We start from the raw sequence: 24,290 nt of genomic DNA on the forward strand, positions 1-24,290 counted from the left end.
CCGTGTCATTAGGATTCATGTGGCGGTTAAGCAATCAGGCTTTGTTCCATAAGGTGGGGGTTGTTTCTCCTATCGTAGCAACCCCTTGTGTTACCGAATTACAGCTAGGACCCACAGCAATTCTCAATCAAGTTATCCTTGGCATCCATTTCATACCACACATAGGGAAACGTGACTCAAACCGAAAATAAATGCCCATAGAAAAATTGTGGCCCCTGTCTCTTGAGTAGAAGGGAGGTTAGACCACCCGGCTTTTATTTGGATGGAAAAAAGAAGAGCCATAGAAGATAGCTCAGAGAGACTGCAACCCCACAGGGCAGCCCCCTGAAGAGTCTTAAGGCAAGAGGAGAAGAGTCCGGCAACAGTAGTTATATCTATTGAGGCTGATTTGATACTTGAGATAAAAACAACAGAAGCAGCAAGACCCACTTTCTTCGACAGCAAACTATCTGAACTTGTGAAACATCAACAGTTTCCACTATTCATTTTTCGGCCTGTCCTAAAAAATACAAACAAACCCCTTTTTCATACACACAGGCTACCAACATCACCATCACTGATGACATGCTTTCTTCAGTCTCTCCAACACCTTGCTAGCCTCAGAACCACCCCTAGGATCCGCAACCTGCACCATTAACACTTCCAACTTAAAAGAAGAAAGTAGGTGTTCGATAAGTAACCCTTTCTAGCAACTAGTGATTGCAAGTATGTATGTGTATGTGTGTGTGTGTGTGTATATATTATATATATATTATAAGTCACCATGGAGTGTATGGAGTGGAAAGCCTTGTCGCCGACCACCAAGAAGTTGGCATTCAGGATCTCTCCCCCTTCCTCCTCCATGACTCGAACCGCCTCGTAGAACATGCGCCGATCCCCTGGGCTATTTGTTATAACAACTCTTAACCCAGAACCCAGGTCTTGGACCTCTATCTGAGGCAACCTCATCCCACCTCTCTCCACACTTCCCGTACCTCGGCTGGTCCCCTCGGACTCCATCAGCTTCCTCTTCCTCTCCTTCATCCTCTCCAGCCTCCTCTGCAGACTTTTTATATAATTCGCCGCTTCTTCTAGTCGGTCTGGTAGCGGCAGCGTCGCTCCCTCCTGCCAAAACAAGTGAAAGGGTTACGAGGAAAGAAGAAGGAGAAACATTTTGTTCGCTTTCTCCGTTCTTTTTGACAATGACTAGTGTTCATTCCCTGTATAGAATTAACGCACCCTTGAGGTGGGTGGGTCGGGGAGCAGGGAGTCGAGCTGGGAGCAGAGAGCCTTCATTTGGATCCTTCTATTCCTCTCGATGGTCTTCCGATCCGGCCTTGTGAAGCCATGGGACCTCTCCATTTGCAGTGGTAGCTTCCAGGCAGCTCTACAAATCGTTGCTGTTACTTTGGGGCTCCATCTCTTTATAGAACTGAAAGGGCGAGGGATAAAGTAGAGCCAAGGGAGACAAGGAGGTCATCTTGCTACGTCATGAAAAGACCGGCCTTTCGTATTTACCGGGGGCAAGAAACGTTTACGTGGTTTTGGAACCAGCTGGCATGGGATGTCTACTAATAAAATGGACCAGGTCCAGCGGACCAGTCCAATAGTCACTCGCCGCATCAACATCTTGTATTTAAACAATCCAAGGTTAAATGAAGGGTGCCTGTTCTCCACCACATGGTTCGGCAATTGGATTGGTTCGCTGAACCGGATACGTCGTACGGGGGGGACCTTAGATTTGACTTTTGTTTGGGCCGCGGGGGAGAATTTGAAGCCGCGCATGCTGACTCGCTAGCTTCCATGCTGCCAGATTGGTCTGCTGTCTGGATCGAACAACGGACTTGACGTCCATCATATTCATGACCGTCTGATCTCGTGCTCTCCTATGCATGGACGGATGTGATTATGGTAATTGTTTGTTCGCTGTTGTGAGCTCAATAGCAATTCGTGTCGAATCACCGACCAGCACGTCTCTTGTCGTTTAGTTATTGAATTAAAAAAACATAAATAGGTGATGGGTGCTGGTTTTCAGCGATGGAGCGGGTGCTGCTAGGTTATTAGTTGGACTAGGTCTAGCCTCGGTGAATCTGCTCCAACTAAAATGTTGTACCTTAGGCTGAGAGCGAGAGATGCATTAGATGCATCTTTCATAAGGAAAAAAAAATTTCTTTGTCCGCATGAATTTACGGTTGGATCGTATATGAATAAACAGTTTAGAGTGCTTGGAGATTTGTGTGAAATGCGATCTAATTATCAATATCGGAAAAAAAAACATCAATTATTCATATAACCCGAACCCTAGGCCGGGCTAGGTTTCACACAAACCAAACATGAATTTACTGAACTTTGATCTAAACCTTGACTATCCATGAACAAGGCCTAGCTCGATTTGGTTGCCTACGGAAGCGAAACAGTAATGGTTCGGACCCCAGTGGCTTAGGTTGCACTAACTCAGCCATGTATTTACAAAAAAGCAGTGTAATTGTGCTGCATCACAAAAAACAAAACAAAACAAAGCAAATTACGAATAGTCCATGGTGCTTTTATAAATTTACGTTGGAATGCATTCCCCAACAACAAATTCGAATCAGATTTACACCCGTGCATGTGTCTAAGTGATGATTAAAGCAAACATGCAATGCCAGGGTTTTTTTATGGAAGTTCACGGGACAAGAGTGGAGATCAATGGCATGCCTTTCAGTACCGATAATTCATCCACTTGGTGCTAATTTATCCTCTCAACGAAGTATTCTTCTCTTCTCTCCAATTACAAACTGGATGTGTGTAATTTGAGGGTTTTGCAATTGTGAACCCATATTTGTAGACTCCTCTGCACGAATCCCGAATATTATAAGACTTCAAATTTATGTATGTTTATAATTCCTGCATGACCAACCAAGGTCATGGCCTTTATTATTATGACCATTTGTCCCTATGCCTGCCCCTATTTGCATCATTTGGTGATTGGCCAGACAACCCAAGCTTTATAAACTAAATATGTTGTGGGATGGGGTTCCCAGTTTAGTCCCACATCGGATAATCAGCGGAAATGTCTGTGCCTTAAATGGGGGGTGCAAACACCTCTTCTCACCGAGGGCCCTTTTGTAGGACAAAACCGTGAGGGTAGGGGTAGTACCTCCGCGGACCCCCGCGCCGGCAGGGCTCGGGACTGTCATTGGGCCACGGCCCTGGGCGACCTCCCGCAGACCCGAAGCGGCAATCCCAGAGCGGACAATACCTCGGGGAGGACGCGGATGCTTTCCCTGCTCGTCCGGTGTGCGGGCTGGTGTTGGGGTTCCGACCCCACATCAGATGGCGCTAGAGGAAGGGCCCCGGCCACGCACGGACCTTCCCGCTGGGGGGGCTGTGTTGTGGGATGGGGTTCCCAGTTTAGTCCCACATCGGATAATCAGCGGAAAGGTCTGTGCCTTAAATGGGGGGTGCAAACACCTCTTCTCACCGAGGGCCCTTTTGTAGGACAAAACCGTAAGGGTAGGGGTAGTACCTCCGCGGACCCCCGTGCCGGCAGGGCTTGGGACTGTCATTGGGCCACGGCCCTGGGCGACCTCCCGCAGACCCGAAGCGGCAATCCCAGAGCGGACAATACCTCGGGGAGGACGCGGATGCTTTCCCTGCTCGTCCGGTGTGCGGGCTGGTGTCGGGGTTCCGACCCCACTTTAAAATATACTATTGCTAGACCACATGAGATCCGGCAGCAACCTTACCAATATCTTGGCCATTGTAATATACTAAGTTTATCACCTTTTCTCATATGTATTTCACTAGGAAAACAATTCTGGAATCCTTTCAAAACCTCAGCTATCAATATATGCACACCGCAAAAGTGCTAAATAATATTGTGCTTTGTCACGATCTATCGTTATGATCTTTATGCCCAAGACAAATGAAGATTTACCAATATCCTTCATCTCAAAATTTCCATGAAGAAATTTTTAGTTTTATGCAGGAACCTTAAATCGCCACTAGCAAGCAATATATGATTGACAAAAAGTATCAGAATTATATAGATTTTGTTCCTCTCGAGAGAGTATACCTATTTTTCTCAATTCCAGATTAAGATTTAGAAAACCAAATCAAAGATTTAAAACTTTGATCATAATTTATGTTACTAGAATATCTGGGAACCAAAAATTATATATTTTATCAGTACGTATGCAACAAAAAAAAAAGATTTAACTTTACCTATGTCATAAGTATTGCGTGCACTTGGTTTGCATATCCTGGTCTTCATGTTAGCATATATTTTGAGGTTGCCATTGTCAATCCTAATGCCATCCAACATGCGTTGATCTAAGAGTTAATATAATCAAGGGAGCACTTTTTTTTTTTGGGTACAAATCGAGGGAGTGGTTGAAAATACATGATATAGTTGTTTGTATCTACTACCTACTATTAAGCATTGCATCATGTGTATGTATTGATATTCAAATATTTTTCATCATCTTCATTTCATGAAAGTATTATCAGATGGTGTTATATTTCTACCCCATAAACAAAGAGATGGGTTGCATCCAATGCTCGGCGGATCATATGATTATTTAATGTAAATATTTGTGAAACATTCACATTTATATTCCATGAGATGGTTGGACGTACCTTGATCCCTCGTACCTAAGGCTACTAGAACCAAATTAAAAATTATAACAATGATCATAATCTCAATAATAAAAAAAAAAATACTTCAGGGATCTACTTCTCCTAGCACCCAACCATCATGACTAAAAATGGATGTTTGAAAAACTGGGCTTTTCTAGCCCAAGATCGGCCCATTTCCAGCCCACTTGGCTAGTGATGGAGCGCGGTAGAAAAAAAAAAGGCCGCTTCCAAATGCCACGTCCCCTCCCTTTGGGCCAACTCGGCCGAGGAAAGGAAAGCGGAAAGCCGGAAACCGGAATCCGGAGTCCGGAAAGCGCGGTCTCCAGTTCTCCGCCCCCGGTGGAGTGGAACCAGGACGGGATCTTTTCCATCTGGAAGCCCGAATCCTAACACTCTCGTACTAAATATATTACGAATAAAATGTAATAAAATCTATACATCAATCCCATCTGTATCTGCGTTTCCGGATAAAGCCCGGCTCGATCGGAACGAAGAAGGGCGCGGAAGATCTCGCTGCCGCTGTCTTCGTCTCCGCCTCTCCTTCCCTGTTCTCGGATTGAAGAAAGGGCCGGTTCCTCCGATTCTTCTTCCACCGAGGTATGGATCCCTGATGTTTCTCTCTTTCCTTCGATCGCGGCTTCTTGTACTTTTCCTCGAGTTCTTTGGTTCGCGATCGTTGTGGATTCGGATTTCTTCGACATGGATGGGGAGCATCGTTACTTGGGTTCCTTGTAGGGCCTGGACCGCCTGGTTGACGGTGATCGAGGCCTCCGCGTGGATTGATCTATTCTGTAGATCGAGGCTTCTTCTTTTTAAAGATGTGTGCGTCTTCGCTTTGGATATTGGAACATCTTTTTATTGTTATTATTTGTTAAGGAGGAATTCTTTGGTGGTATGATCGTTTCTTGCGGATGGTTTTGATTTCTATTTTCGATTTCTTTTTAAAGATTTCATGGAATTTTATATGTTAATTTAGTCTTTAACTCGGAAGAGAAAAATCAAGGGTTTTGGGAGGATGATGATGATAAAGAGAAGGGGGAAAGGGTTTCCTATAGAAATGGTGCAAAAACTGGGTCTTTCTTTGTGCATGCATTACATTGGTGTGGGTTCTTTATATGGTTTATCTGATACTTGGAAGAGCAGGCTTATCATTTGGAATGCTTCTAAAGAACGTTCTTGAGACTTGAACGTGTTTTAATAGATTATCTAAGTGACTTGTTGTTTTGGATTCCAGGAAACATGTATATTTGGAATATTGTAAAAACGCGGGTGGGAGAAAACGAGTATTTCAATCAATATGACGAGAGTTCATTTGGGAGCAATTTCCGTACAGGAGATATAGCTGTTAGACAGGACTGACATGCAAAGTATTTTTTTTTTTTTAAAAAAGAATCTCCTAATGGATGTGATGACTGATCGCCACTGTATTTTTTTCCCAATAAATCTAGTTTTGACACGATGAATTATTCTCGGAATCATGAGAATAATTGAATAAATGAGTTTATTGGCCGGTGGATATGGGCCTTTTGGTTTGGAAAGGACCAACTATACAGATGTTGCACAAGAACACATATAAATATTATCTGTACACATTTCCTTGCTCTGTGTATTCTTTCTATGAGTGGGATTCATATTCTTTGAAACTAAGGTGCAGCCAGCGAACACTTTGTGCACCTAGATTCTGTGGCATGGATATATAAGGAAACTACAGGCACCTAAATGGCCATCTGATTTGGATGTTATGTGCTTTTAACACGCTCACCACCACCTCCGCCGAAGAAGAAATTATATTAATTTTTGTATGTTTTAGGAAGTGATGTAAGAAAAGAAATAAAAGGAATTTTATGTTTGCATGTTACTTGACTATGAAATTTGCAGCGGTATACTTTTTTACTTGGATCAAGAAAAGAATTTGAATTTCTTTTTCCCCCAAAAATTTAATGTTACTTTCTTTCTATTTATCCAAATCGCTGGTTTACTCAATCTGTATCCAGGCTCATAAATCAAAATTTGCTGTTTGAGGAACACATTCATTTGAGGTAGGATTAGAAAAGATAGATGTATTATGGGAAGTTTGAAAAAAAAATACATGGTTCCGTTTTATATAAGATTCACAGTCATATACCTTTTTTATATATGACTGGTATCGAATCCATGGAATAACTTACAACTGCCAGCGACGTTTTATATTTCATGGAATGCCATTATCCTCTTTCTGTGATCTTACACTCTCGGGTGTGGTTGTACTTTCCAACCTTTCTGAACGCGTTCCAGATCCTGATTAGCATTTCATGCCTCAAAGGCTCTAAACTTATCTTCTCCACCGACATGCCCAAACTTCCCTTTTCTTAATTTTCTCCACTGATTTATAGGTATTTTCAAACAGTTTTGGATGTATATTTGGCCTGTCGCACTGAAGACAGCTGCGAAAGTTCTTCCATTTGGTTCGGTGAGTCTCTTGACAGGTATTGCCACATGCTATTTTTACATTTTTAGAATAATCGTATCTCAAAATGATGCATTTTAAACTGATTCACAGCTGAATCAATAACTCTGCTCTCTCCTACAATGCTTGTCCTGGAAAGGAAGAAAAGGAGTGAAGGAAAATTTCTATGCTGTTAGTTGGTCTTTTTGTACCATATGGTCCTTGCGTTGGCTGACCCTTGCTTAAAGGCTATATACTCACCGATTGTTCTTTTTGCTTGGGACAAGCTTTTCACCTCTTTGCTGTTGAAGATACATGCAACACCCACCTTGATTGTCTATTACTTCTAATTTAAGTTGTGGTTTTGCATATGGTAGCCTCCTTTTAAAACAGTATATACCAACATCGAAGTTGAGATGACAGTATAGTCCTTACATGCAAGGCTTTACATATTGGCATCGAATCTAGGACTGTTTATCCATTGAAACCGTATGGTAGTAGATACTAAAACTGACAGCATTGAAAAGAATGAAAACTATTAGTATCTACTGGTATGGATGGTATGGTGCCGTCGATATGCACCGGTATGAATCTATATGCATCAGGATGGCTGGTATGTATTAATATGGATGGTTTTGGCATCCTAACATTTGTACCAGTGTGGGCTTTGCATTGGAATGGTGTGATACTGCTGGTCTTTATATCCTTTCTAACAGGTTTCTGGCTTTCTCGAGAGTGAGTTTGGAGAAGAAACCATTAAGTTCGAGGGGAAGCAAGCAAATGGTAAGGTTGGTGTAAAATAAATGAATATAGGGTCGGTGTAATTTGGTATTAGTAGGTCATGTGCGTAAGCCACGAGTGTTAGGCTTAGCGATCTATTTTATTATCAGATTGCAAAGATTGGAGATTAAATCACACGGGTATTGACTTTGTAAAGCTAATGACTAGACATGAATTTTCAGGATAACCTAGGACCAAGTGCACCTCCTTTTTTTCTTTTGGTGTATTTAATAGCCCTTCCCTCCATTAACTGGACGGGAACTTTTAGTCCCTACTGACTAGGACTTTAACACCTGCCCCAAGTTTCAGAATTTTTTTAACCTGGTCCCTAGTGGCTGTATACACTTATATCCTAAAATGCACGGTTACAAATAACTTGGTGCACACAGCTATAAGTGTGTGCAGGAATAGTATAATTGTGTGCAGGGACGATATAACTATGTACTGATGTACAAGAACTAGTATAAGCGTGTGCAAATCTTGTGTAAGTGTGTGCAGGACTAAACATTAAATGTTAGTGGTTAAAGGACTGCCTGTTGAAGTCTGGTCAAAGAAACGACTGGATGTTAAGTTCCCCTTTTTCTTTTTTGTTTACGAGAGGGGACACAGGGTCTCCCAGTGGAGAGGGTACGGTCTTGGTGGGTTGGAGAGTTAGGCTACTTCTACAAGTGCATTGCTCTGGCCTGTTTCTACACAACATTGTTGCTCAAGCTATGACTAAGCCTGACTGCTGCCATCTGATTGGCGCCATCTCAATATGTATGGTTGAGAAGAGAATATTCAATAAATTGTATGAGATCGATGAGTCAGTATCATGATTTTGCAAATATGTTTCTATTCTAATTTCCTTGAAAGTTTAATTGCTGTGTTATGAAAGGAAAGGTCCTTTGACTTGGTTTTGTAGGACAGGAAGATGATTTGATTTATAACCACATGTTGTGCTTCTGGTTAATATATCTTATCCAGCTTGGCTTGGCTAAATGGGATTACATGTTTGTGGTCATTTGAAAGTGATGAAATAAGATAATTCCATTTTCTTTACAGGTGGAGATAAATTATCAAGCATTAAAGATGCCTTTTTTGACAGTGACCTTTATTGGACCATGCACTTAGTTGGAAGATAACAAGGGCATAGTGACGTGGAAATAACAAGGTGGAATCTACTCAACAATGATTTAGACATGGAAAATGGTGAGGATGGAATCATAAGCTTGAAAACTTGTAAAAGTTGCAGTTTTTGACTCTTGTAGTTATGTTTCATATACCTTAGGTCGAAAGATAAGCCGTTTTAGGTTCTAGTGCGATTGCTCTCTCCTCCTAAGAGATTTCCAAGGACTGTTGAGTTCTGTGTTGTTGCCTTGATACAGTATCTCAAACAGTTCGTTTAAGCTTACTTATTGGAAATTTCCATTTATGCATATATTTTTTAATAAGGTAATGCCGGGGAGTCTTTTGCATGACATGTTGTTTAAAGAAGAGATAAGTAATATAATACTCAAGAATTTTGATTTTTTTTCCATCCAAGGCCTTAATCTTGCGTTGCATAATTTCTAGTATTACCATTTGTGGTGATCTAGTTTTGAACATGTCTGCTCTTACACTTGCTGGTATTCTACTTCTGAGAGTTTATTTCTCTTATCTCTGTATGTTATATATACCTGTGTTTCTGCTTGTGCATATTTGTAAATGTATATGCACCCGTGCATTTGTCTTACGTGCGTGATCTGGTGTGCTTGTGTGCATTGGCATGTGAATGCATGACTACTTGGTTCCTGGCGGTCCATCTTTCTCAGAAATTTACATGAAAATTTATTCACTATTATGTTAATTTACAGAAAAGCTTGGGTTTAAATTATTGTTTCATCCTATGTAATTGCTCTACCAATATTCATGAGGATTTGAGCCTATTGTATGTTGGTCTTTTGTAAACCTTTAATAGAAATTATGGGCATGGAGGCCGACGGAGCTAATATAACTCCAAGCCAGGTCAAGGAAGGAATTAAAGGAGACAATATATTTCTTGCTGAAATGGATAGCAAGACAAAACCTAATCAGGGACAGAGACTCGATGGACCGAACAAATTTGAATCAGTGAATGGTTCACATGGAGTGAATGGAGAGAGCAAAGAGGGAGGTCATCTTGCCAATGTCAATTTCCCAAAGGATGCTGTAGATGAGTGGCCAGCACCGAAGCAAATTCATACCTTCTACTTTGTCAAGTACCGTTCTTATGAAGACCCAAAACTGAAGGCAATGATTGAACAAGCTGACAAGGAGATTCAAAAGAAGAATCAAGCTCGATTCCAGATAACTGAAGCGTTAAAGGCCAAAAGGGTACGCTACTCCAAATTTGATTGTCCTTGTTGTTTTCTTTTAGTTTTGTTGGGTGAATTAGCTTCACTAGTACTTTATTCATTACAATATACTGCTAACATGTCATGACAGGAAAAATTCAAACAGGCAGTAAAGTGGTCCCTTTGATATTAAACCTTATTTTGCCTTTTCGTTTCTTCCCCTTCTCTTGATGCAGTCTGAGAGAGCACAAGTCATTTCGCAATTAAAGCCTTTGACCGCGGAGGACAAACAATACCGTATGATTATGGATGAGAAGAGAAAAGAAATGAAACCTTTTCAAGAAGCTTTGGGCAAGCTGCGTACTGCAAATAATGATGTGAGGGAGAAAGGCATGGGTTTATGCTCTTCAGAGGGAGAGCTTAATGAACTTGTGAGTCAAGCTGTTCTATTTCTTTAGTTTTCCCATGCCCTGCTCTAACTGCACCTGTCTCTTTCTTCCACGCTAATGTAACAGATACAAAGCCTGCATTATCGGATGCAACATGAGAGCCTCACTTTAGTTGAGGAGAAGCAGTTGATAAAGGAGATCAAACTGCTTGAAGGAACAAGAGAAAAGGTTATTGCTAATGCTGCTATGAAAGCAAAAATTCAGGACACTTTAGGTCAGAGGGAAGCTATTCAAGACCAGGTCAAAGTAAGTTCACATTCTTTCTGCATGATATCTAATTTAATCCTCTAATCTTATTCTGTACTTTAAAATCTTGTGATGTCGCTGATTTTGATTATATTCTTGCAGTTACTAGGTGGTAACATTGATGGAGTGAGAAAGGAAAAACAAGCAGTTAGGACGAAAATCAGACAACTTGAAGAAGAACTGAAGTTCATTGATGATGAAATAAATTCCTTTCAGGAGGAGTTGATTGCTGTGAATGAGAAGAGGAACAAAGCATTTGAAACTCTCAATGAATTGAGGAAAGCACGTGATGAAGCAGTACGATTCTTTTCATCTAATTCCAGCTCTTAAAAGAAATTCCTTCCAATTTTAAGCGTACAATTTAGTTTGTTTCATGGACTTACACCTGTTATTTTAATGCTGACATGATTTACTTTTTGTTATCATGTTTAGTATCATAAACTTTTATCAATAACTTTTTAAAATATATTTGCAGGTTCCATATGGACGTAACTTTAAACCTTCTTTCAATTTCTAATTTTAATGGGCTAGTATCTGTATTTTTATTCAGTTTGGGGAAACAAATAGGCATATTTTGGAACTTGTAGTTGCCGTAGACAAATAGCAAACAGCGGTCATGCCAAATTTGCCAAAACTCAGATATCTAGGGTGCCATGCTTGATACAGAATCTCATTCTTGCACATGGTTCTTGATGCCTTCAACTTGATCTCCTACATAGAATAGTCCATTGCAAGTGTTCTGTCAAGATAAGCTATGTTTCCATTTTCAAGTAGTGTTGTTTTTTTCTCTCCATTTTAGATCCATGAATCATGTCTTATGAAATCAATAAAATCCAAGGTCTATAATCTCGGTATGGGTATCGTTTCAGTACCTTATCAGTATGGTACAATATACCTCTGTGCCAAAATAGTTCTCTAACAATTTTTCTCAATTTTTATTTTGGTATGCCTCGGTATGGAATAGTACGCACCTCGGTCCGTCTCGGTATAGGTCGATACACCTCGGTATGGGGTGGTACGGGATGGTACGACAGACCATGATAAAATCAATTCATGTAAGTGGGTCTACATAACTCGATATCACTCTACATCCCTATGCTTTCTAGTTATTCATGTCCCAACATGATTCTAGAGCTGTGCTTTCTACTCTCCCCAAATCTGCTATGATGCTTGGTTTTGGTTTAGGTTATTAATTCAGCAAGTATGTCAGTTCTCTATCAAGGACTCAAAACCACGAGTAATTTTTAGCAGTCAAGAAATCAAGATCTAATGAAATATCAATTTTAGTGACATTTAAATCTTCTGCATTCTCTTAGCAGTTTTGTTCTCTGCCTTCGCCATGTTTTATGTTTAGTCTATGAAAATAGAACCATCCCTAGAAGACTAAGATCAAAATTTGTGCCCATTTTTTGAAAATGACAGTTATAGGCATTGTTTGGAGGCTTCAATCTCCATTATCCGCATCTGTTCACATATTTACGTGCATCTAGACAGCTCTTGGATATCCAATAGTGGAAATGCGAGTGATTCTAACTCCAGCCAAAGGCTCAGGCATTCTAAAGTGTGAGAAAATCTTACTACTTACAGTAAATATATGGAGAATTATATAAAATATCCAGATGTATAATGGATTGCATAGGTTGTCTATAATCTGAATCTAAGATTTATGATAAGCTAGATAATGATAACCAAAAATAGTTCTAGACTTTCTTAATCCAATACCACATTAACCACAAGTCCAAATGGAGGAAGTATGGTTCTGAGCTAATAAGTAGGTACCTAACTTGGCGTCATCAGTTTTATATGTAACCTTGTCTGGCTATCCTAACTTACGTTCTTTTTTTCTTCATGGTATCCAGCCAACAATTTCTTGTCAATGCAATGGAGGTATTTAATGGGATTGTATCATTTAAGAGCGAGATATCTTTATTAGAAATACTTTGTAGGCTTTTGCATCTGTAATGAATTTGGGCTAGCTTGCTGGGTGGATATTGGGGTTGTCTAATTGTTAATACTATTGCACAAATAGATTCTGAATTTTTAATCATCATTACTAAAATTTAAGTGGCAGTGCACTTTTACATGTTTGTTCTCTAGATTCCTTTCTGAATTACTTTTGGGTGCATTTATTTGCAAAGATGGTGCATTATATCATCTTACCATATTTAAGCTTTAGCGAGGCTGCAAAGATGGGTGGTCAACATGGTATAGCTGCATAGTTTCTATGCTGCATATGCCTGATGCTGGTTTTGATACTTCGGTTTCAGAACGCATGTTGCTTCCAAAACCGTTCTCTCTTAAACACTGCCAGGGCTCTTGCTGCAAAGAAGGATATAGCAGCACTGCAACAGCTTGCTCATGCTGAGGTTTGTCATGAATATATATTTTCTTTTTTCCTATCAATTCAGGTTTTTGTATTAATCTATTTTTTTCGCACATTAGGTAGAGAAATTTATGTCACAGTGGAGCAGTAATAAAGCCTTCAGAGATGATTATGAGAAGAGGATATTGCCATTCCTTGACATTCGACAGCTTAGCAGGGACGGACGGATGAGGAACCTTGACGAAAAGCCAACTGTTTCCGAGGGACCACCATCCACAATACCAGAGACTTGGCCAGCTAAAATGAGTGTGAAGCGAGTGAAGGAGGATTTGAACCCGGCTCCACTACATGATACTCTCACTAGTCACAAGGTACATGATGATGGCAATACTAAATCAATTGAGATCGCATCAGAAGGAAAGATGAGTGGTCCTATGGACAGTGAGCACACTTCAGCAACTGAGAAATCCCAGAAGGAGTCTTCAAAAGTTGAAGAGATTGATAGTGTAAAGTTGAAGGAGATGATAAGAGATGAGGAGATTGCAAAAGCTAAGTTGGCTTTGGAGAGGAAGAAGAAGCTAGCTGAGAAAGCAGCAGCAAAAGCAGCAGTCAGAGCTCAAAAGCAAGCTGAAAAGAAACTCAAGGCAAGTGTTGGTTATTCTTCTTATTTAGTTTTTCTGCTGATGAACTACTTAAATATCATGTGTTGTCTTCACATTTGAAATCCTTTTATAATTCATACAGGAGAAGGAGAAGAGAGCTAATAAGAAGGCTGGGACAACTGCCCCTGCTTCTCCTGCTGAGCAGACTGAAATGGACATGAAGGTCGTGGAGCCACAAGAAACCAATGTGAATGTAGATGCCCCAGTTTTTGAAATAAGTAAAGAAAAAGAAAAAGGTAGGTTTAGAAATCGCCCAAAAGGTCAGGCTCCACTCCCAAGGGTCGTCATTAAGAGGAAGAAGCCACCGCATTCATATTGGTTATGGGCTGCTCCAGTGATATTGATGGCTCTGGTGCTTGTGTTGTTGGGATGCTACTACACTTTTGGGAGAAACTGAGCTTTGACTAGTCTATATTCAAGGTGTATGCGAGTTTTGCAGGAAGGGGAAACTTTGTTAGACGATCAACTTATACTACTGTCCATATAGAGAGTGAATACCGTGTGTAGAAACTCTGTAAGGTAGGCTCATGCATCACTGGGTTTTCGTTGAACAGCATGCGATCCACTTTGTTGTTAAAGATTATGTAACTTTAAAATATGTTGTTTGGAATAAAACAATTGCATGTTGTTGTGAGATCATCATATATGGATTTTATTTGTTCTTTTATGTTGAATTATCTTACAGAATTCTTCCAACAATAACTCTCATGGGGTGGATCATCTTCATTGATAAACAGAGCAGGGTGCTGAATGAATAAATGCAGTCATGTTTAAGGCGAGGTTGTTGTTCTGTCATGTTTAAGGCGAGGTCGCTGTTGATTTCTCATATGTGTACACTCTTTCAACTTGCAATGCATTTATTTTTTCTGGTGCATGCAACAGGTTACAACCAAGTGATGAAGGGGATCAGTAGCCCTGTCTTTTACTATAGCTGTTCTTCAATCTGCAATTTTGTAGCTTGAATGAGATGAATTGACATATGTACTTCATTCAGTCTTTATATTTTATACGGTGCCTTAAAGTCGCCTATTTGTTTTACCTTATTTTTCATGCATGTGAAGTAGCATGCATGGACTGACCATAAGATATCTGTTATTCGGCAGAAAAATATATTCAGCAAAATTACCATTTATTTGCTTGCTTCTATCGTGGACATGGTGGTCCTCGAGGTGGTTTACCGCAGCAGTGGCAACCTTGGTCAGCAGAGCTACAAGGAACTGGAAGCTTCAGAGTACTTATGGGAGAACTTTAATGGGGTTGATGCATATTTTATAGGTCTTGTTCTTCAATTGTTGTTGCAGAGCATCGAACTTTGTTGAATTGAGACGGGGGATCCTGGCGATGCCCGACATGCATTGGATCCCAATGAAACAGTTTAATGCGTCCAAGGACTTCCCGTGCGGTTGGAAGCATACAAGCTCGGGCCTAAACGCACGCCCATGCGCAAAATATCAACCCCAATAACTACAAACAGCGGCATATCATCGATGTGATAACTGGCCTCTTTAATCCACCCACCTTTCTCGCCATTTCCAATGGGAGATGAGTTGTGTTTTTTAAGGGAATCGGAGATCAGTTGTTAAATGCTTGGAAATGCACTACGAGAGTGTTTGATTCACTAAGTAGAAAGGACTAAAAGAATGGTTCAGGCGAGGGGCATAGTCATTCTTTGGCTTGTGGTCTTGCTCTTTCCAATCCCCAAATCCGCGAAGGGTGTTCATTGAGTAGAAGAGAAGGCAAAGAGGTTCGTCAGGCACCGACCACCTCCTCCTCCTCCTCTCTTTATCAAGCCACCATTTCACCTTCCACCAGTGTCGTTGGGCTCCTCGATGCTTCACTGCGTCCTGGTCCGTTCTCTTTCTCATGCCTCCACTTTGATGTCTGTGATTATAGCTATGGGATTTGAATAGATTCCACTGGCCTAACACACGACGCTGCCGGCAGTCCATTGATGGGTTAGCTTGCATTCTTATGATGCTGATTTTGAGGTAATCCCGTCAAGAGTGTGGAGCGTGTCAATCGCGCAAGTCAAGATTTCGAACCTAATCTAATTTTTCTCGAAAGCAACAACAACAAAAAAAAAATCTTGGAGCTAACTAATTAACTGAATAAAAAATAATTTGATTATTCAAAATTGTAACTCTAAAAAGATAATTGAATATTTAGCTGGTTTAATATGTGTCTATAATATTCAGCTGACATGACTGGTCCACAAGGCCAATGTCATCAAATTTCTTTGCCCCTTTCTCCAGAACATAACCAAATTGAGGGTTTTTTTTTTTTAATCTTTTTTTGTTGTTCGACTTACAACTTTATTGATGCAACATGTTACTACAAGTTTGAGTACGAAAAGCTTTCTGGATGGAATTTATTACAACTAGAACATGATTATTACCAATTTCAATCCATTACCTTCCTATTAGGGTTGAAGTGGAACTCATGAATCAAGCGTCCAGGACTGCTAGTATTGGTTGTTTCAACCCATAAAACCAGTAGGAGAAGCTAATCAATTAAATTAACTGCACCAATGTACACAACTTCACATTAAAAAGAGTTTTCTACCATCTATTATATATACCATGAAGGCTTGTTTAGTTGGGATACGTCGAATTACAGAATAATAAAATAATTTTTAGAAATTATTTATCTAAAAAAATAATTATGAAGAATAATAAATTTTAGCACATTTGGTTAGTAAAAAAATTACTCTAAACAATGGTATCAAGAAAAAATTACTATGTTTGGTTGGAGATAATCTTATATAAAAATATTACCAAACTTTTAATAATATTCTTAAATAAATAATCTAGATAATAATTTTTTTTCGGTCTATTTATTGTCCATTTATGGTCCACTTATACAAATATTATCAATATGTGATATTTTGAATATTGAAATATATTTAAATAAATTAATAAACATTTTAAAATTAATTATACACATATTAAAAAATATATTTCTTATTATAAATAAATTTTAGTATGTTTTGGCATATAAATAAATATATTAATTATTAATAAATCCTATGTTAGATTTATTGATAATCAATAAATATTTATAAATTATTATCTAATAATTAACTGATATTTATTTATAAATATTTTATTATATTATTATTTATAAATTGTTAATCAATATATTAATATAATTATATTAATATAACATAAGTGAGGGTATGTTCGTTAAAAAAATGATATTTGCAGATTACCTTCAGTCGATAATCTAATCTGGTATTTATTTTATTTTTTTAAAAAAATAAATATAAGATATGTCATTTATTATATCTAACAGAGTAATCTAATATGAGACTTAATTTTTTATACTATATTACTTCCAACCAAATGGACCTTAAATATATTACTTCAATTTTAAAAAGTTTTTACCATCCATTTTATACACCTTAAACACATTACTTAAATTTTGTGGGTTGAAGTAAAAAATGTAAAACCAAAATCCACCAATCTGAGGGCTCGTTTGATTCGCGGAAAGCATTTTTTTTCTTTTAGAACTATGATTCCTGGAAAACAGATTTTTGAAAAAGGACATCTGACAAAGTACTTTTGGAATGTTTGGTTGACAATGGAAAAATGATAGATTTGCAGAGTGCCTATGTTTGGTTGACCATCCACTTTTTTGAAAAAGTTATATGTAATTTCTATTATACTTTTAATAAAAATTAAGACTTTAATACCTTATTAATATTGAAAGGCTATTTTAGAAAAATAAAAATAGTATAATTTTCGATTCATGAAAAAGTAATTTTTTCATTTTTTTATGAATTTTTTTTTCATAAAACATAAAAATTATATTTTTATAAAAAATTATTTTTTTTATTTTTTTCAAAAAAAATAATCAAATAAGAGGCACCTCGTTGACCGTATTTTTTTCTCTACTTCTCTTTCCGCGAACCAAACCCTCCCGAGAAGGAGAGGGGGGAGAGGATGCACGAGCAGCACGACCGGTTCTCGATGGCGACACTTGCATTCTATTATTCTTAGCATAGAATATTTCTTTGACTTTCCCTATCCCACTCCTTTAGGGTGGGTCCCATACACCGCCACCCACAAGCGCTTTAAACCGCAGAACGGGCAATAATAATAACAAATAATAATAATAATAGATATTATTAATATAATAATAACGGCTTCAAGTCCCATTTGTTTCCGTATTAGGTACGTCCTTGAATAATTCCAAAACGAGATCACGAGGGAAGCTGAGAAGGAAAGAGAGACGGCGGCGAGAGGGAGGGAGAGGGACGGATTCCGCACCAGACCCCTCCTTCTCCTACCCTGTGCGACGAAGAGAGAAGCAGTCTGTCTTCGAGGAGGAGGGGGGGTTTCTTGTTGTCAGCGGGAGGGGCTCCTGTGCGTCTCTCCAGGTGCCTGGCTCCTTCTATGTACGATTCCCGTAATCTCTTCCTGTTGTATTGAATTATCCGTTTTCTTCTGATTGTTTGAAGTCCAAGATCACTGTTTTCGGTGGTGGGATGTCAGAAAGTGTTTTTTTTCCCCCGAAATCTTAGATGTTTATTTAAATATTGCAAAAAAGGAGGGACTTTGATGTGATTTCTTCGTCGCTGGGGAAAATAATTGTGGCGGTTTTGCGTCTTTGCGTCCGATGGGACCCTGGTCTCGTTGCCTTTTCCTGATAAATTTTGGTTCTTGGATTGTTCTCCGTCCCCCCCTTCCCCTCCCATTTTCCAAATTATCGGATTTGTGAAAGGGCTAGCAGAGGTGGGAATTTCTTCTTACCCTCCGAGTGGTGCTCTATTTTTTGTCTGATTATGGATTGATCTGGTGGAGACGGTCGTAGGAGTTCTCCCCTTTGAGGGGTTTGGTCGAAATGGGCGCCCAATCTGGGCTTGGATTGTCTCGTTGATGTGGATCCGAAGGCCGTCCTTAGATGTGCTTAAAGGTGTTCTTGGATCCGTGTTCCGCTCTCCCCGGCTTTGTCTCAATCTGGGGTTTCTGCCGCGGCTCTGCGTCCGGAATTTGATTGGCTTCGGCTCGGATTTCCGGGGTACAATGGAGGAGAGCAGCTCTTGGGTGAGGGGGGCCAAGTTCTCGCATGCCGTCTGCCACTGGTTGGATTCTTCTCGGCTGCCGGCGATCCCGCTTTCCAACCAGGCTGATCGTGATGTGCAGTTGAAGATGAATAGCTCGACTTTGGATCTTTGTACATTGGCATCAGTTTCTTCAGCGACCGATCGACTGAATCAGAAGGACTCGATCTGGCATTCTTCTAGCACGCCGTCGTTTCCTTTGCCGTCGCGGCCCGACAGCAATCGTGGATCCAAGCCAGGGAGGTCAAGTTTAGAGAATTCTAGCTTTTCTTTTCATGGTGATCAAGATTCTAAATGGAAACCGAAGAGTTGGAGTTTACAGTCTTCCAGTTCTTCCTCCGATCAAGATCCTAAATTGAAGCTGAAAAGTTCCAACTCTTGCGAGGCCTTGGACTCTTCTTCGATAAGGTTCCAATTAGGTTCTGTTTCTCATAAATCAGAGTCACTATCAGATGATGCATGGAAATCCAAACCCAAGCAGAGGTCTTTGTCTCCACTTCCAGCTACCATCCTTTCTGATGCCTTCAAAGAAGGTAGGGCTAGTGGGAGGAGATTCTCAACCCCACCACCTAGCAGGAAGGGATCAGATAATAGCGTCTTTAGCAAATTGTTCTCCAGAGAAGCCCGTGATCATAATGCTCTCAAATCAAAATCACCTCCCTTCAGTCCCCCTCTCGAGCACTTGTCCTCTATGAAAGCCTTGGATAAGCATAAGAGTAAGGAGAGTCCCTGGGCGAGATATATGGACCATGGTGGAGGGAGGGTTAATGCTGTGGAGACCACCGATGAGTGGATGGTTGATCTTTCCCAGCTGTACCTGGGGCTTAGATTTGCTTCAGGAGCTCATAGTCGGTTGTATCATGGTATTTATAAGGATCAGCCTGTTGCTGTGAAAATTATTAGGCAACCTGATGATGATGAAAATGGAGTCATGGCTGCCCGACTGGAGAAACAGTTCACTAGAGAAGTCACCCTTCTGTCTCATCTCCATCACCGAAATGTAATTAAGGTACCTACCATATATCTATCTTTTGGGTAATCGTTGTTGACTCTGCTCGTTGTTTCCATTATATATTTCTTCCGTCAGATTGATCTATTGTGCTTTCAGTGCTTTGCTCTTCTGATTACAACTGAAGAATACCCACCCAATTAACTTGTCTGCACATTGTGTGTTCCCAGAAGTATAATGATCTCTAATTACTGATTAATTATATATATACATATATATATATATATATATATATATATATTTATATAATTATGTCTTCTTAAAGTGGCCTCCTATATATCAACATAATCAACTGAAGAGTTCCCAGTGAGTGCTTCTGTTGTGCTCTAATGTTTCTTTGGTCAAACATGTAAGCAATAAGTATGATATTTGTGTTCTTGACATTTTACCCATATATATGGAGCATTATTTGCTATCTCTGTTCAGGACGACTTCGTGGGCGGTTCTCTTTTTTTGGTACGTGTGGGTGGTTCTTTATGCATGGGTGTTTTTAGCTCTTCACAACTTTCTAATGGATTAATGTAGTCAAACTGAAGTTGGTTGCAATTTTTAACCATCTTCTTTAAAATCTTTATCCTGAATTCAAAATGAAATTACTCTATATACCATTGGCAAGATGGGTGAGTGCAGATATTGTGTACTTGAAAATTCTTATGTTAAAACTATGAATAGAACTCTGGAGTTGGAGTGGTAAGAATAGGGATAGTTTGTCTCTCAATCTTTTAATTTTGGAGTAGTGGGGAAGTAATAAAATGGAAATGAAAGCTATTTAATATAAAGTTGTGCAGAAAAGATTAGCAACCTTTTATTGCTCAAGGCATCCACCTTAATGTGGCAAATTTTCAGGAAGAGGAAAGTGAGGCCATTAGGTGATAGCATATCAAATTTTTCAGACAACATACATAATATGCATGTTAGGTAGGCTAGCACTTTCATAAACTCCAATAACTGTTTGTACCAAAAAGCAGCAAAAAAAATTATAGCTAAGTTTGGGTTGATTAAGGGCCTATCTTTATAGATTTATCATGTCAAGACTTCTCTGGTACTTCTCAATCTTGTCTGACTGAATTCACTTGAATTTCTACCCTATAATGCAATGATGTATGTGATGCTCCTGTTTTCCCCACATGATTATCTCTGGTATGTTGCAGATGGCAGCAGCATGCAAAAAACCACCAGTCTTTTGCATAATTACTGAATATCTTTCTCGAGGATCCCTAAGGGCATTCTTACACAAGCTTGAACACAAATCCCTTCCTCTACAGAAACTTATTGCAATTGCTCTAGATATTGCTCGAGGAATGGAATACATTCACTCACAGGGAGTTATCCACCGAGACTTGAAACCTGAGAACATTCTTTTTGATGAAGACTTGTGCGTAAAAATTGCTGACTTTGGAATAGCCTGTGAGGAGGCATATTGTGATGTATTGGCTGAGGACCCTGGAACATTTCGTTGGATGGCGCCTGAGATGATCAAACACAAGCATTATGGAAGGAAAGTAGATGTTTACAGCTTTGGACTAGTATTATGGGAGATGATAACAGGAAGAGTCCCGTATGAGGATATGACACCCATCCAAGCTGCTTTTGCAGTGGTTGATAAGGTACACTTTTCAATTATAATGGAGGATTTTGCATACGTTGCCTTCAAGCATCTTTATTGATTATTGTAATTTATTGATGCATTGATACTTCGATATTTTTTTAAAAAATATCTTATGAGTCTTTTCATGTGAGAAGCCAGATTCTGAGTTACAATTTGTATCGAGATTTCTGCACAAAAAACATTGAGCGTTCTGAAAATGGGATAGAGCTGATCACTACATGAAACTACTATAACTGTGACAGTCTCCTATTAGATTATTTTTAACTAGAAATGTTCTTATTAGCATGTTGTGTGTTACATGATAAAGTGGAACTTGTGCTAGATGTTAATGTTGGTTTTCTGCTATTTTTAGCTATTCTCTCGTGGCTTTGTTCACCTCCCTTTGGTTTATCTGTAAGTATATAGTTTTGGCTGCCTGTAAACAACCTTGATACGGGAGAGTTGTATGTTTATTATTTGAATATTTTTTTAGGGAAACATTTTAGCAGCTTCCTGTCAGAAACAAAGTTTTTAAATGCCAGAATTTAACCCTTGTTGACGTGTTATGTCAAAACAGTTCCATGAAATACGTGGGTTACTTCTCATAAAGTTCATATTTCAATCTTGGCTGAGAGAGAAGAAATATGAGAAGCTATCTAAATATTTGTCAGTACGTTTCTAACGCCAAAAAAATGGACTTTTCAGAACTTGAGGCCTGTGATTCCTCCCGACTGCCCAGCAGCCTTGCGAGCGTTGGTCGAGCAATGCTGGGCGCTGCATCCAGAGAAGAGACCTGAGTTCTGGCAGATTGTGAAGGTCTTGGAACAGTTTGAATCTGCTGTCGCTAGAGATGGCACACTGGACCCGATTCCAAACTTGACCAGCCAGGATCATAAGAAGCGGCTTCTTCATTGGATTCTCAAGCTAAAACGTTCGCATGCCGATGGCTCACGGCAACTGGTGCCCAAATTGTTGTAACTACTCCTAAGTTTTGTTGGTTGTTCTCTGTATTAAGTTTATTTTTAGAGCCTAACCTTTACAAAAAAAAAGTCTGACAGACGGGTTTTTTTTTATGCTGCCTCCCTCCTTTTCGTGACTATTTGTGCCCTTCTGCATGTACACGTGTTGCCATGAGTAAACGCTTGTTTACTGGTGGCAGAATGAAAACATATGTATAGCTAGCTTGCTTCGACTTTTTTTTTAACCCCACCCTTTGTTGGTTATTCTTACTCGTTTCTTTTAAAACCGATCGGAAGTTGCCATGGGACCGTCATTACTCCAGGTGAGCAGCTGTTTTCGACACTTCCTCGGATGGGCTTACTTTCTTTAGGTCCTTTTCCAACTATATATCTTATTTATATTTTATATGCAAAAAGTATAAAATTTGTATCAGGATTGTAGCACATGCTTGTGTATATGTGTACATGTGTGGAGAGAGAGAGAGAGATTTGGCTGCATGAGTAGTTATCCACTTAGGTCCTGTCAGATCTAATTCAGACATTAAGAGTTCCATATCGATAATCCGAGTCGTCAGATGTGATTTACTATCTCTAAATTACTTATATATCAACAATCGTATTATTTTTTAAGACTTTTAGTTTATGCATCAAGTGGTCAAAAATTGGATAGTCTAAATAATATTATATATATATATATATTACTTAATGTATAATTTAAAGATCTCTAAATTATATTTTTTTTTTGTATATAAGCAGTTTAGAAGTAGCAGATCACATTCAGTAGTTCGGATCATTGATGTAGAACCATCATTATTCGATCTAGATTCGATCGAATCTAAATGGAAATCTACTCGAGTGTAGCTAAGTTTCATCTCTCTCTCTCTCTATATATATATATATATATGTGTGTGTGTGTGTGTGTGTTTATTTTTTGAGGACATTTGATTTGTAATATCAAATGCATTTTGTTATCACGCTCTTTCTTAGATAACATTAGTTTTTCCATGCAAGGTGTACCCCAATTATGAAGACCCATGCAGGTATATATTTAGTCTCACATTGACCATGCACTATATAGATTTTGGATAGTTGGTCAAATAACTTAAATAACATCTTTTATAGCTAGTCTTTTTCGAATGATATTCTATGTTATTATAAATTGTATCAGAGTGAACCCCATCCATGGCATATATAGGTTAGAAATACTGCAGCATAGGTTTATTTGAGCTGACCATTGCTGATCGTAGTGTTTGTAATTGGATTTGTAGTATTTATGACTGGAAAAGATGCTATGACTTAAACAAGAGAAGTATGTGGGGATTGTATAGGTATATGTTTAGTCTCATATTGGCTATGCACTAAATAGATCTTGGATACTTATACAGGGTTAAAAAATCTAAATAACACTTTTCGACTAATCTTTTTGGATAAGGTCGTAGCTTGTTGCAAGATTGATTTACTGACCCATCGAATCTATCTTGGTGAAGACATGTTCTAGTTTCCATCAGAAAATGTAAATGCCATTCATATCTCAAAAGATATCCAAATTTCTGAATCTCCAAATGATCCATGAGAGGTAGTCAAGAATTGACTCGAGTCCATGTTGTTCAGACTAGAAGATGGTGGGCTCAAAAAAAAATAAAAAAAAATAGCCTCTGTATTCTGAAAGACATGGTTGGAGAACCTGAGTCAGTCTCTGGGCAATGAAAAAATAAGTGATCAAGATCTTATTCTAAATACCCACATCACCTACACTGTGCAGCACTCATTATTCTATCATGATAATGAGCCTTAATGGCATTGACCCATGGGGAGAGTAAGAGAGGTTAGGCCTCTTAGGACCAACATGGAAAGGAAATCTCAACATTGCTTCCATCATTTTCTTTTACTCTCT

General features: G+C 39.1%; 3 protein-coding genes across 3 annotated transcripts; 2 read left to right on the plus strand and 1 right to left on the minus strand.

Annotated features, from left to right (window-relative positions):
- Positions 1 to 354: 354 nt before the first annotated feature.
- Positions 355 to 1,373, minus strand: LOC103708585 (transcription factor bHLH162-like). Its single transcript, XM_008793597.3, has 3 exons — positions 1,219 to 1,373; positions 763 to 1,104; positions 355 to 625 (listed from the first exon to the last, which is right to left on the minus strand). Exons 1-3 carry the CDS (start codon positions 1,339 to 1,341, stop codon positions 554 to 556), a joined length of 537 nt encoding a protein of 178 aa, XP_008791819.3. The 5' UTR covers positions 1,342 to 1,373; the 3' UTR covers positions 355 to 553.
- A 3,485-nt stretch (positions 1,374 to 4,858) lies between these two features.
- LOC103708555 (proton pump-interactor 1-like) lies at positions 4,859 to 14,420 on the plus strand. Its single transcript, XM_039129223.1, has 9 exons — positions 4,859 to 5,196; positions 6,972 to 7,048; positions 9,744 to 10,138; positions 10,335 to 10,529; positions 10,614 to 10,793; positions 10,896 to 11,090; positions 13,061 to 13,159; positions 13,236 to 13,760; positions 13,861 to 14,420. The coding sequence occupies exons 3-9, from the start codon at positions 9,749 to 9,751 to the stop codon at positions 14,173 to 14,175; spliced, it is 1,899 nt and encodes a 632-aa protein (XP_038985151.1). The 5' UTR covers positions 4,859 to 5,196; positions 6,972 to 7,048; positions 9,744 to 9,748; the 3' UTR covers positions 14,176 to 14,420.
- A 3,552-nt stretch (positions 14,421 to 17,972) lies between these two features.
- Positions 17,973 to 22,641, plus strand: LOC103708548 (mitogen-activated protein kinase kinase kinase 11-like). The gene is made up of 3 exons (XM_008793517.4): positions 17,973 to 19,849; positions 21,001 to 21,456; positions 22,143 to 22,641. The coding sequence occupies exons 1-3, from the start codon at positions 18,656 to 18,658 to the stop codon at positions 22,413 to 22,415; spliced, it is 1,923 nt and encodes a 640-aa protein (XP_008791739.3). The 5' UTR covers positions 17,973 to 18,655; the 3' UTR covers positions 22,416 to 22,641.
- The last annotated feature ends 1,649 nt before the right edge of the window (positions 22,642 to 24,290 follow it).

Source organism: Phoenix dactylifera, chromosome 8 (assembly GCF_009389715.1).
Source record: "Phoenix dactylifera cultivar Barhee BC4 chromosome 8, palm_55x_up_171113_PBpolish2nd_filt_p, whole genome shotgun sequence".
NCBI lineage: Eukaryota > Viridiplantae > Streptophyta > Magnoliopsida > Arecales > Arecaceae > Phoenix > Phoenix dactylifera.